Genomic DNA, 13,265 nt, shown 5'->3' on the forward strand with positions numbered 1-13,265 from the left:
AAATTTTTTTGTTTACATTTGCTATCTAAATAAAGAACAGTGTATAGTTGCTTTATATGCTACACCAGCCACAGTGTCTACCTTTTCTTTACTAAGTGCCAACTGCCTTCTTCCATAATGTGCTGAAGCTTTTTCAAAAATAAATTTCATACCAGGGACAATCCTCCGTACAACCGACCCGCATATTTTCAGACTTTCTGGATAATTCGCTATTTTGCTTTTAATGTTATATGTGCCATCTGTTCCATCGGGAAAGGCTTCTTCCTACCCATTAAAATACAGGACATCTGTTAAAGTATACCTATCCCCAAAACAGCAAGGACATTTGGAATGATTAAAACCATCTTTTGAATGGGCCTGCCTCCTTATTTGTGTTGTTATCATTAATGCCACTGTTATTATTGTAGAGCAGACTTCTTTGAGCTTCCTCTGTATCATGAATCAAAGCTGCTATCACAACCCATTATCTTGACATTTTCCCCTTTTACTTTCCTTGGGTAATGTACTTTACTTTCCTTCACCCAAGTAGTCCTTTATCTGGTTAGTGATCATTTTCCCTGATGCTATCTAGTTTCTGGTTGATTTAAAAAAAAAAGTTTATTGAGCTTTGCCAGTGATTTAGATTCAGGTAAGTATGCCCAAGTCCATTTGATGTGCTTCCATTCTTCAGTAGATGGGTTGATGTGCTGCTTCAACGTTTTGCAGTGCCTTGCTTTACCAACATCCCCAGGGAACGTAACATTTGTTAGATCATCTTCCCCACACACCATGAGGATTTCCCAAAGTGGCAAAGGGCCCTGTTGTAATTCAAGAACACCCAACTCGTATTGGATGGTTAAACAACCCCTGCTCCTTCCAATACCTGAAGCATACTGATGCACATTTGGCTCCTCAAACAAGGCCATTTTGAACAATTTGGAATATGTAGGATCCTAAGGTATGCTGATGTAAAATTAGATTCCATGGCCACAGCTTGGACAAGCGTATCCTTTCATTCCAGGGCCTACATTGGTCGCAGGTCAGCCAATCATTTGTCCCTCATGTACTCGTCATTTTTTTACGTTGAATATGACTGCATTATAGATTTTTGATTTAGTCTGTCCTCAGTTCTTCCATGAGGATCTAGCCACCACTGATGTATTATTCTAATCCATGACTACTCAAGGCATGTTGAGCACAAAGATACCTATAATGTTTTGAATCTGCTCGCTCATACTCACACTGTAATTGTGCAAAGGTTTTCAATATAATCTGCTATTGTATTACTCAGTTCCGAAAATCCTAGGTTCCAGAGTCTATCCACCCTTTCAAACGGGAGTCCTTCCATCTCACAAATCTTGCTGAGGATTCCAATCCTGTAGCACAGGGGCTATTGCCATCAATAGACAATTCCGATTTTCCACCATTTATGTAATGCTGATATGTCCTACAACCATTGTCCAGCTAATCCAGATGAATCGAGGATTCACCAATAGGGGAGTATGCCAACTCATTCACAGTTTCTGTAGTACTGTTCCTGGTAATACCAATTTTTGTTATGTTTTTTTTTACCGAGTTTTATGTAGCGCAAACTTGATGTATGTATCGGGTATCAGAGCGCTTTACATAGCATGAGTTGCGTTACATGAGGACACACCAGTCGCGGCTGGTGACATTTGAAATAGGCGGGGCGTAAAATCGGACTGACTGCCTCATATTAATAAAAATAAAAATAAATGTAAAAAAACTTACCTTGGCTTGGCTTCCCGCTCTGGCGCTCTGGCTCTCGACTCGAGTCCTGTCCCGAGGGCCGATACTGCAGACTCCCGCGCGCCATCCTGGATTTTTTTGAATGCCTCCCTCGTCACCGAAGGCTGCAGGCAGCCTCCCTCCCCTCCATGGCAGCCGGCGCTGATTGGTTCGGCCAGCTGCCCTAAATACGTCATGTCTCCTACTCTGCATGCTGCAGAACGGAGAGTGGGAGGAGGCTTGGGGGAGCGGCTTGCCCACTGTTGCTAATACTGTCTGTTTGGACAGCCTCTCAGGCTGTCCAAACAGTCCGTATTCACAACAGTGGGCAAGCCACTCCCCCAAGCCTCCTCCCACTCTCCGTTCTGCAGCATGCAGAGTAGGAGACTGAGGCTCGAGGAAGTTTGCTGACTGATTTCTCGCCGTGCGAGAAGGGCAGGCAGAAACAAATGGTAGTAACTACCATTTGTTTCTGCCTTCTTCTCGCACGGCGAGAAAACAGGGGGGGCGGCGCCCAAACGCCCCCACTGTAAAACCGCCACTGGGACGCACATTCATTTTTGTTAGGCCGTGGGGAAATTAAGTGGTTTGCCCAGAATCACAGGATGTTCAGCGTCATTGCCGAGACTCGAACCTGGTTCCACAGATTGGAGGCCGACCGCCCTAGCCGTTAGGCCAACTCCTCTCCCCAATGCCTCCGACCTTGACTCAACAGACTGAAAATTCCACCATGCGATTAAAAAGTCACCATTAGTAAGTGGAAAAATATGCAGATCCTGATTCTGTGAACCATAATGACCTATTCCCGAATGCAGAATCAAGTGTTTTGTGCATCTAAAAGTTTGTAAATCGGGATGTATATCTTTTGTTTAAATATGAAGTAACCTGTGGAAATGCACGTGCTGGCATTTTCTTTTTTTGTGCTATGATTTGAAGACTCCTTTAAAAAGTGCATGATGTTTGAGTGATGTAAAAATGGGCCCAATTACTTTTACACTTCAGTTGGTGTGAGAGCAGCAACCTGAACTCGTGGCTTCTGCCTTAGATTCCGCACAATAAAGTATTTACTGTGACTCTCTTAGATACACCATATGACGGAGATACCCAGCTTCCCTACTGCATGCTTTACAGTGGTCTAGGTTCAAGGGACGATTAGTTTGATGTATTGTGTTTATAGTAGAGGTGTGCAAAATTCACGTGATTGTTTTTGTGTAATTATGTGACATTTCCGTAAAACGATGCGATTTAGGGCCAGATGTAGGTGGCCCAATACCAGTCGGTAACGGCCGAACTTACCGAATTTCGGGCGTTACCGACCGGTATTGGGCATTTGGGATGTAGGTGGCCTAAATTGCAAATTCGGTAATTTACTGATTCGGTATTTTAAGGAATCCGTAAATTACCGATTCCTTAAAATACCGAATCGGTAAATTACCGATTTTGCAATGTAGGGAGCACTCAAATGACTGCTTTTCCCGTTTTAGGATTCGTTATTTACCACCAACTTACCTTTAAAAATGCAAGTCTGTGCATTTTCAACTGTGCCATGTGGCAGACATACATGCCCACAGGGCATGTATGTGTGCCACATCTGCACACAAGCACGATTCAGGGGTGCAACAGGGTGTCAAAGTGACACCCTGGCACCCTTGAATATGTCCCCCATTTTACCGAATCGGTATTTACCGACTCGGTAATTGCCTTTCATTCCTATGGGCCTCAGGCCCGTAGGAATGAATGGCAATTACCGAATTGGTAAATACTGATTCGGTAAATACCGAATCTTACAGATTTGGTAATTTTTACTGATTTATTTGCTACATAGCATTTACCGATTCTAAAATACAGAATCGGTAAATGTACTTTACATACATCTGGCCCTAAGTGTTATAGTTCAGCGCAAAATGCATCCTTGCGTCAGTTTTTAATGCCAGAATGTAGTTTGCACCAAAAAAAGAGAGCGAAAAACACAAGTGCCATGAACCAGAACCGTTTGTGTGCTGGTTGTTTGAGTTGTTCCTGTGCTGCTGTTTTATAATATTGCCACAAACGGTAGCGTAATCATGTAACGTGGCATATTGACGTCATTGTAGGAATTTCACATAAGAAGCATAATGTGAAATTATGTGAAATACTCCGGTGTAATTTTAATTTCACATGGACCTACTTTATACGCTATTTCCTTATAAGTCAAAGTGGTGGGCAGTCGTTAACATACGTTTTAAAATTTATTTTAGGGTGTTCTTTTGGTTTATGACATCACAAATTCTCAGAGCTTCGAGAACTTGGAAGATTGGTATTCAATGGTAAAAAAAGTAAATGAAGAATCTGACACCCAGCCATCTGTTGCATTGGTAGCCAATAAAAGTAAGTAAACAATATTGCCATTAATTAAATACGGTGTTAATTTATGCCTTCATGTGGTATGAAATAGCACAATGGGGTGCTTACCTTACAGCTAAGGTCTGTGCTATAACACCACTGACAATGTTTAGGCTTTTTAAAGTTTTGGCCTGAAAAGCAAAACAGAAAATATGAGTGTTTTACTCTTATTTAAGGAAGCAATATGTTATATTGTTCTACAACTGTTAAATTCTGAAAGTTGACATTTTGCCAGTTGTACACAATAACCAGACACGAAGAGCCTGTGGTCCAAGCAGTAATTGTCTCAAACAAAAGGAACAATGATGAAATGCATTTATGTTTTAGTATTTTATTAAAGTCGAGTTAAGGCATTTAATAAAACAAAATAGATGGCCGGTTATTTGTAGGAATATGTCCTGTGCACCTTTTTCAGTTCGCAATTCCTTAAGAAATTTTCCATACCTGCGTTGCGTCTTGAACAGGCTGTGTGAATCTAATTGTGTCACTTGTAAGTGAACTACAAGGTTTGCTTTGGAAGAGTGGAACTTGTTTTGTACATTACACAACATTATGCTAAATCTGATTATGAGTACACAACACAGTCTAGACTGTACATATCAGCCAGTAGAAGAATATGGTTCTGTGTTACCACCTTGGCACAGTTTGTTAGGCACAACTGTCTTGCAGCTCATTATTTCTGATAGAGACTTCTGTTTTTGCGACCCTTGTTTTTAAAATATGGTATAACTGAGCGCCTCTTAGCATTTACCCTACTTACCGACATGCCAAATCTTGATATAGCAATAGCCATGGCAAAATATATGAAGGCGGTAAAAAGGACTCTGTTGGAACCAAATATGGTTGGATAGAAATTGGCATGAAGTAACAGTAGGTCACGCTCTGGAAAATTGTGTCTAGGGTGGAACGCTATTCCTAAGTTAAAGCTTGACTGTATTGCTGATTTCAATATTGGGTGTAGTGCTGTATGAAAATTTGTCTCTTTTTAAAGTATCTTTGGAATTTTTTATACATGTGTTAAACTATTGTAATATGTATTTTGTTTGGAGACCAATGGTCTAATAAACCTTACTTGTACTACTTCTACTACTAGAGACTTCTATCCACAGATCCTTACCTTTTGAATATTCCCCAGGCATCATACTGGATCTGGAAACTTTTAAACAGTACTTCTGCCAGAAGGTGGCAACTTGCAGGTCTGCACTAATGCTGCTCTGATAATCACATGCAGGCTAATATCCGTGCCACTCCTGTAGGCTAAGGTCAATTCCTTTCTTTCCACCTTACAAACATGCATCCAGAGCTCGCTCTGGTCTCTCAGAGACATTTTCCTTGAGTTTTCATCTACATTCTACACTGTTCAAGGCGTGTGACCAGGTTTTAAGCCCTGTAGGGACTGTCGCAAACAAAGGTCTGTGACAGATCCCCATAAAGTGTGCTGTGGTGCCTAGGGTCAATCAATCAATCAATCACAGCATTTATATAGCGCACTACTCACCCGGAGGGTCTCAAGGCGCTAGGGGAGGGGGGGTCCGCTACTGCTCGAACAGCCAGGTCTTGAGCTGCCTCCTGAAGGCGAGGTGGTCCTGGGTCAGGCAGAGGTGGGTCGGGAGGGAGTTCCAATTCTTGGCGGCCAGGTAGGAGAAGGACCTTCCTCCTGCGGTGGCTCTATGGATCCGGGTGACGGCGGCGAGGGTGTGGCTGGTCGATCGAAGCTGGCGTGTGGGAGTGTAGAAGTTGAGGCGGCTGTTGAGGTATGCTGGTCCTTGGTTGTGCAGGGCTTTGTGTGTGTGGGTGAGGAGACGGAAGGTGATTCTCTTGTTGACCGGGAGCCAGTGCAGATCTCTCAGGTGTCCGGAGATGTGGCTGCGACTAGGGATGTCCAGGATGAGTCGTGCTGAGGCGTTCTGGATCCGCTGGAGTCTCTTCTGGAGTTTGGCGGTGGTTCCGGCGTAGAGGGAGTTGCCATAGTCCAGACGGCTGGTGGCGAGGGCCTGGGTGACCGTCTTCCTGGTCTCGGTGGGGATCCACCGGAAGATCTTACGTAGCATGCGCAGGATGTTGAAGCATGACGAGGAGACGGCGTTGACTTGTCTGGTCATGGAGAGGGAGGAGTCCAGGATGAAGCCTAGGTTGCATGTGCGGTCTGTTGGTTTGGGTGCGCTGCCCAGGGCGGGGGGCCACCAGGAGTCGTCCCATGCGGAGGGTGAAGATCCCAGGATGAGGACTTCCGTCTTGTCCGAGTTCAGTTTCATTTACAACAAGGGGTGGTGAGGGACAGAGTCTCTGAATTAAACAGAATACTCTCGCCCAGTCAAGAGATCAGGGCTAGATCCACCACACCGTTTTTTAGCTCACTGCACCATCCCAGTTTCAGAACCTGGCTGTATGCAAATTAGTCTGTTCCTGTCCCAGTGCATGATGGGAACAGGGCAAACCAAACTACAAAAGCCAATTCTTACACTGGGAAGGAAACAAGCTACCGGGGACCGGTTTCTGGCATTTCAGCCTCTTCGGCCCGGCTTGCTTGAATCCTGATGGTGCAATGAGCAAGGGACTCACATCTGAGTATACCCTTCCACGCTTAGGGTGGACAAAAATATTTACAACAAGGGGTGGTGAGGGACAGAGTCTCTGAATTAAACAGAATACTCTCGCCCAGTCAAGAGATCAGGGCTAGATCCAACACCGTTTTTTAGCTCACTGCACCATCCCAGTTTCAGAACCTGGCTGTATGCAAATTAGTCTGTTCCTGTCCCAGTGCATGATGGGAACAGGGCAAACCAAACTACAAAAGCCAATTCTTACACTGGGAAGGAAACAAGCTACCGGGGACCGGTTTCTGGCATTTCAGCCTCTTCGGCCCGGCTTGCTTGAATCCTGATGGTGCAATGAGCAAGGGACTCACATCTGAGTATACCCTTCCACGCTTAGGGTGGACAAAAATATTTACAACAAGGGGTGGTGAGGGACAGAGTCTCTGAATTAAACAGAATACTCTCGCCCAGTCAAGAGATCAGGGCTAGATCCAACACCGTTTTTTAGCTCACTGCACCATCCCAGTTTCAGAACCTGGCTGTATGCAAATTAGTCTGTTCCTGTCCCAGTGCATGATGGGAACAGGGCAAACCAAACTACAAAAGCCAATTCTTACACTGGGAAGGAAACAAGCTACCGGGGACCCCCTTTTGTAAATCGATTTTGGCCACTATAGGTGTGGCAGGGTATACTCAGACATGAGTCCCTTTCTCACTGCTCCATCAGGATTCAAGCAAGCCGGGCCGAAGAGGCTGAAATGCCAGAAACCGGTCCCCGGTAGCTTGTCTCCTTTCTGGTAAAGAATTGGCTTGGTAGTTTAGTCTGCCCTGTTCCCATGATGCACTGGGCCAGGGACAGACTGATTTGCATATAGCCAGGTTCTGAGCTGGGTTGGGGCAGTGAGATAAATAACGGTGATGGATCAAGCCCTGATCTTTGGACTGGGTAAGAGTGGTCTGCTCAATTCAGACACTCTGTTCATCACCACCCCCTTTTGTAAATCGATTTTGGCCACTATAGGTGTGGCAGGGTATACTCAGACATGAGTCCCTTTCTCACTGCTCCATCAGGATTCAAGCAAGCCGGGCCGAAGAGGCTGAAATGCCAGAAACCGGTCCCCGGTAGCTTGTCTCCTTTCTGGTAAAGAATTGGCTTGGTAGTTTAGTCTGCCCTGTTCCCATGATGCACTGGGCCAGGGACAGACTGATTTGCATATAGCCAGGTTCTGAGCTGGGTTGGGGCAGTGATGGATCAAGCCCTGATCTTTGGACTGGGTAAGAGTGGTCTGCTCAATTCAGACACTCTGTTCATCACCACCCCCTTTTGTAAATCGATTTTGGCCACTATAGGTGTGGCAGGGTATACTCAGACATGAGTCCCTTTCTCACTGCTCCATCAGGATTCAAGCAAGCCGGGCCGAAGAGGCTGAAATGCCAGAAACCGGTCCCCGGTAGCTTGTCTCCTTTCTGGTAAAGAATTGGCTTGGTAGTTTAGTCTGCCCTGTTCCCATGATGCACTGGGCCAGGGACAGACTGATTTGCATATAGCCAGGTTCTGAGCTGGGTTGGGGCAGTGAGATAAATAACGGTGATGGATCAAGCCCTGATCTTTGGACTGGGTAAGAGTGGTCTGCTCAATTCAGACACTCTGTTCATCACCACCCCCTTTTGTAAATCGATTTTGGCCACTATAGGTGTGGCAGGGTATACTCAGACATGAGTCCCTTTCTCACTGCTCCATCAGGATTCAAGCAAGCCGGGCCGAAGAGGCTGAAATGCCAGAAACCGGTCCCCGGTAGCTTGTCTCCTTTCTGGTAAAGAATTGGCTTGGTAGTTTAGTCTGCCCTGTTCCCATGATGCACTGGGCCAGGGACAGACTGATTTGCATATAGCCAGGTTCTGAGCTGGGTTGGGGCAGTGAGATAAATAACGGTGATGGATCAAGCCCTGATCTTTGGACTGGGTAAGAGTGGTCTGCTCAATTCAGACACTCTGTTCATCACCACCCCCTTTTGTAAATCGATTTTGGCCACTATAGGTGTGGCAGGGTATACTCAGACATGAGTCCCTTTCTCACTGCTCCATCAGGATTCAAGCAAGCCGGGCCGAAGAGGCTGAAATGCCAGAAACCGGTCCCCGGTAGCTTGTCTCCTTTCTGGTAAAGAATTGGCTTGGTAGTTTAGTCTGCCCTGTTCCCATGATGCACTGGGCCAGGGACAGACTGATTTGCATATAGCCAGGTTCTGAGCTGGGTTGGGGCAGTGAGATAAATAACGGTGATGGATCAAGCCCTGATCTTTGGACTGGGTAAGAGTGGTCTGCTCAATTCAGACACTCTGTTCATCACCACCCCCTTTTGTAAATCGAGTTCAGTTTCAGGCAGCTGCTCATCATCCACTTGGCTACGTCTGTCATCCCTTTGTGTAGGTTGGCTCTGGCGGTGGCGGGGTCGTTGGTGAGGGAGAGGACCATCTGGGTGTCGTCGGCGTAGGAGACGATGTTGAGGTTGTGTTGGCGTGTGATGTCTCCGAGGGGGCTCATGTAGACGTTGAAGAGGGTTGGGCTGAGCGAGGAGCCTTGAGGAACGCCGCAGATGACTTCGGTGGCTTCTGATCTGAACGGGGGGAGGCGGTCTCTCTGCGTCCTTCCGGCGAGGAACGAGGTGATCCATTCCAGTGCCTTCTCCTTGGTTCCGATGTTGCTGAGGCGCTGTACTAGGTTATGGTGGCAGACAGTGTCGAAGGCCGCGGAGAGGTCTAGGAGGATGAGGGCCGCTGTTTCTCCGTTGTCGAGCAAGGCTCGGATGTCATCGGTAGCTGCGATCAGGGCAGTCTCGGTGCTGTGGTTGGCCCGAAAGCCAGACTGCGAGAGGTCGAGGGATCCGTTCGTCTCGAGGAAGGGGGCCAGCTGCTTGTTGACGGTCTTCTCGATGACTCTGGCAGGAAACGGGAGCAGCGAGATGGGGCGGTAGTTCTTGATGTCGGTGGGGTCGGCTGATGGTTTCTTTAGTAGGGCGCTGAGTTTGGCGTGCTTCCAGCTCTCCGGGAAGGTAGCGGTGTCGGAGGAGGTGTTGATGATGTCCCGTAGGTGGGATGCGATGACCGCGTCAGCTTTGTTGAAGACGTGGTGAGGGCAGGGGTCGGTCGGAGATCCGGAGTGGATGGAGTTCATCGTGCGGATGGTGTCTTCGGTGCAGATCGGGCTCCAGGCGCAGAGGGTGGTGGTTGGGGGCGGTAGTTCAGTCGCGGCGTGCGTCGGTTGAGAGCTGAAGCTGTTGTGTATGTCCGCGATCTTGTTGTGGAAGTAGGAGGCGAGGGAGTTGCAGAGGTCTTGCGAAGGGGTGTTGTCGTTGTTTCCGGCGTTGGGGTTGAAGAGCTCTTTAACGATGTTGAAGAGTTCCTTGCTGTTGTGTGCGTTGTTGTCCAGTCGTACCTTGAATGCAGTTTTCTTGGTGGCGTGGATCAGTTGGTGGTGTTTTCGGGTGGCGAGCTTGAGGGCAATCATGTTGTTCGGTGTTGGGTCTCTGCGCCAGGCTTTCTTGAGGGCTCAGCAGTTCTTCTTGGAGCTCTTGAGTTCGTCGGTGAACCATGGGGCTTTCTTGCTGCCGGGTCGAGTCACAACTCCAAAGCCTGAAGACGTAGGCTATTAGGAAGCGCAAGGCAAAACTCTTAAGTTGCCTAAGAGTCCATGACAGGACCACTCGAAATCCCACTATGTGTTCAAAGTTTACTCTCAGTCTCATTCCTGGAGTTGTCAGAACCGCTCCAGAAGTCGATCGTCATTGTGTTCCAAGTCCTGAGGTAAGCGTAAAAAACCCAAGAAGTTGAAGTGGGGCTCCGCTCCCTCACGCCACTCGCATTTGCCAAAACAGGTGACCGGGCCTCCCATCCTTCTTTAGTTTCTCCTGAAGTCATCAGACTTTGAAGCGTATTCTGCAGCTCATTCAGGCACAACCTGAGTATTCCCAAGATTTCCTTGCAGCAATGCTCGAGCTCTTTGGATTCCTGCTGACTCCCTCTGGCACCCCTTTGGACCCAAAGAATCTAAGAGGCCTTTTACCTGGGATACCGCCAGCAGGTGTCAGTGGTTTCCCCCTCAGTGCCACCTGGACCCACCATACTTACCTTGACTTCTACTTTTGTTCCAACACCGCTGCCACAACTCATGCCGACTCTGGGCACATCGCCGCCGATATGACTTCACCGCCCCAATTTGCCTCTTTTGACCAGATGCCAGTCCTACCTCGACCTACAATGCGCCCACATCTGCAACTTCCCCACTTGACTTGCAACAGTTTAGAGAAGCTTCTCTCCATTCTCTTTTTGGGACTGACTCTAAATATGAATATGACCCTGGTAATGAGTTCACTCAGACCTACCAAGGTGGCAGTTGGTTTGAGGACTTAAAGGAGTCTAGTGGCCTCAATACCTCCCTGGGGATGGCTCTTTTTTTCTCCTCTGACCAGCCAGAGAAGAGTCCGATGCCTATGCTATGGTGGTGGAGAGGGCTGCATAAGGACTTGACCTCAAGCTCCCTGCCTTGGAGGTTGAAACTAATGTCTTAACACGGTCCTCCAATCGGGCCTAACTTCTTCTTAGCCCCCTCCTTTCTTTTAACAAAATTAATAGACTGATTGACAGCCTAGTGATACAGGCTTGCACCAGCTGCTCTAACATAAACACATTTACTACCACTCCCGCGATAGGGAATCTAAGTGAGTGGAAACATTCAGTAAGCATGTTTTTTCGTCTACAAGTTTAACCCTCCGATCTGGTAACACCAGCTGTTTGTTGGGACAATGCTCACATCCCCTTTGCGATTTGGTTGGAGAAGTTCTCCATGGTGTGCCCGGAGACCTTCGCCCCGCAATTTCTCAGGCAATCCAAGATAGTCAGTATGCTGCCAAGTTCACGATTCATTGTGGTTGGGACACTACCAATTACATTGGGTGGGCCATAGGCACCAGCGTTGCCATTTACCACCATGCGACACTGCGATTGACTGGGTTCTTGATGGACATGCCCTATAATGTGATTCGCCTAGTGGAGGACAAAGTTGATGCCGCGCTTAAACACTTTAAGGAGAGCAGGGTTACCCATGCCTCTCTGGGCTTTTACGCCCAGCCTCTCCAACCGCAACTTTACTACCACTGTCTAGTTTTTATGCGAGCAAGCTAAATGCGTTTATTAAAGCATTGTTCCTCCTGAAAGTTAAAATTTTTATCAAAATTTAAACCCAAGTACTTATAGGTACTGACTTCTTCTATGGTTACATTATCCAGATTGTTCTTTAAAGAGGCACAGAGATTGTTCACACTAAGCATAGATTTTGTTTTAGCAATATTTATTTCTAATTTGTTAAGTTTTGTATACGCCGCTGTTTCTTTGATCAATCTTTGAAGTCCGATTTCTGTATGACTCAGCAGCACAATGTCATTAGTGTATGCTAGATGGGATATCGTCAATGTACCTACTAACCTTGAAGCATGTGCGTTAACTAGATCCAGGTGGGTAGTCAAATCTGCCATAAATAGGTTAAACAGATGTGGAGCTAGCACACACCCTTGCTTAAACCCCCTTGCGGTTGGTATTTTCCTTGATAGTTTGATCCCATCCCCTACCTTGATTTGAATCCATGTTTCTGTATATAATGATTCAATTGCTCGCCGTATCATAGATATGCTGAATATTTATAAACATAGATGTGCATCGATAGCACTGTATGGCTCCGGGGTTTGGGGACATTGTAATGTAAGGGACCTGCAAATTACGGAAAATATGTTCCTCAAACGATTGCTCTGCCTCCCACCCTCGGCATCCACTGTCTTAACACACATAGAATTAGGTCTGGACTATTTAGCTGACCTAATTGGACTGAGACCACTATTGGTTTGGAAATCCATTTTTACCAAGACTGAAACTGCCTTTACTAAAGATATTATTAAGGACTGTCTTCTTTTAGAAAAAGTCTCCAACATTTCCTGGTTAAAATATGTGATCTCAACCTTTAAGGATCTGTTTGATATGGAGGTGAGTAAAGATCCTGTATGTATTAATTCTCTGTCCAAACAGGAGGTTAAAAGTGAATTCTTGAGGGTTAAAACCGATTTGCGGAAAATTGAAACAAAAGAGTATTCTACTCATGTTTTTTATTATTCTCTTAATGATGATGTTTCTGGTATACCTATGTACCTTAATGCTATTAGTACAGGGTCCCATCAATTTGTACTTTCAAGACTAAGACTTGGCATTGTACATAACTTGGTTGCATTTCCTACAATGAAATGCCATTCTGTTACCCCTTGTCCGTGTGACGGTTTAACCAAACAAAGCACTCTGCACTTTCTCCTACTCTGTCCTTTGTACAAAGCTCAGCGTATTTTTTATCTTAAACCTATGTTTTTGAAATATTCTATGTATACCACAGGAAATGCTATGAAGTTATTATTTTCACTTACGAGTCCGGATTTATGTTTCTTTACTGCAACCTTTATTTTAAAATCTATCACAGTAAGACAAAGTATGGTTTTCCCCTAAATTATGTATAATAATTCTTACAGTCTATGTCTAGCTTATTAGCCCAATTGTATGATAAGTACCTCCCCTGGTGTTGCAACTT

The 13,265-nt window shown here is 46.1% G+C and overlaps 1 protein-coding gene across 1 annotated transcript in view; it reads left to right on the plus strand.

Annotated features, from left to right (window-relative positions):
* RAB28 (RAB28, member RAS oncogene family) overlaps nt 1-13,265 on the plus strand; it is a 653,251-nt gene that overhangs the window by 247,866 nt on the left and 392,120 nt on the right. The window contains exon 4 of the mRNA XM_086964082.1: nt 3,966-4,095. Coding sequence (XP_086820208.1) covers nt 3,966-4,095 — 130 coding nt within the window. The remainder of the gene's footprint in view (nt 1-3,965; nt 4,096-13,265) is intronic.

Source organism: Lissotriton vulgaris, chromosome 3_2 (assembly GCF_964263255.1).
Source record: "Lissotriton vulgaris chromosome 3_2, aLisVul1.2, whole genome shotgun sequence".
Classification (NCBI taxonomy): domain Eukaryota; kingdom Metazoa; phylum Chordata; class Amphibia; order Caudata; family Salamandridae; genus Lissotriton; species Lissotriton vulgaris.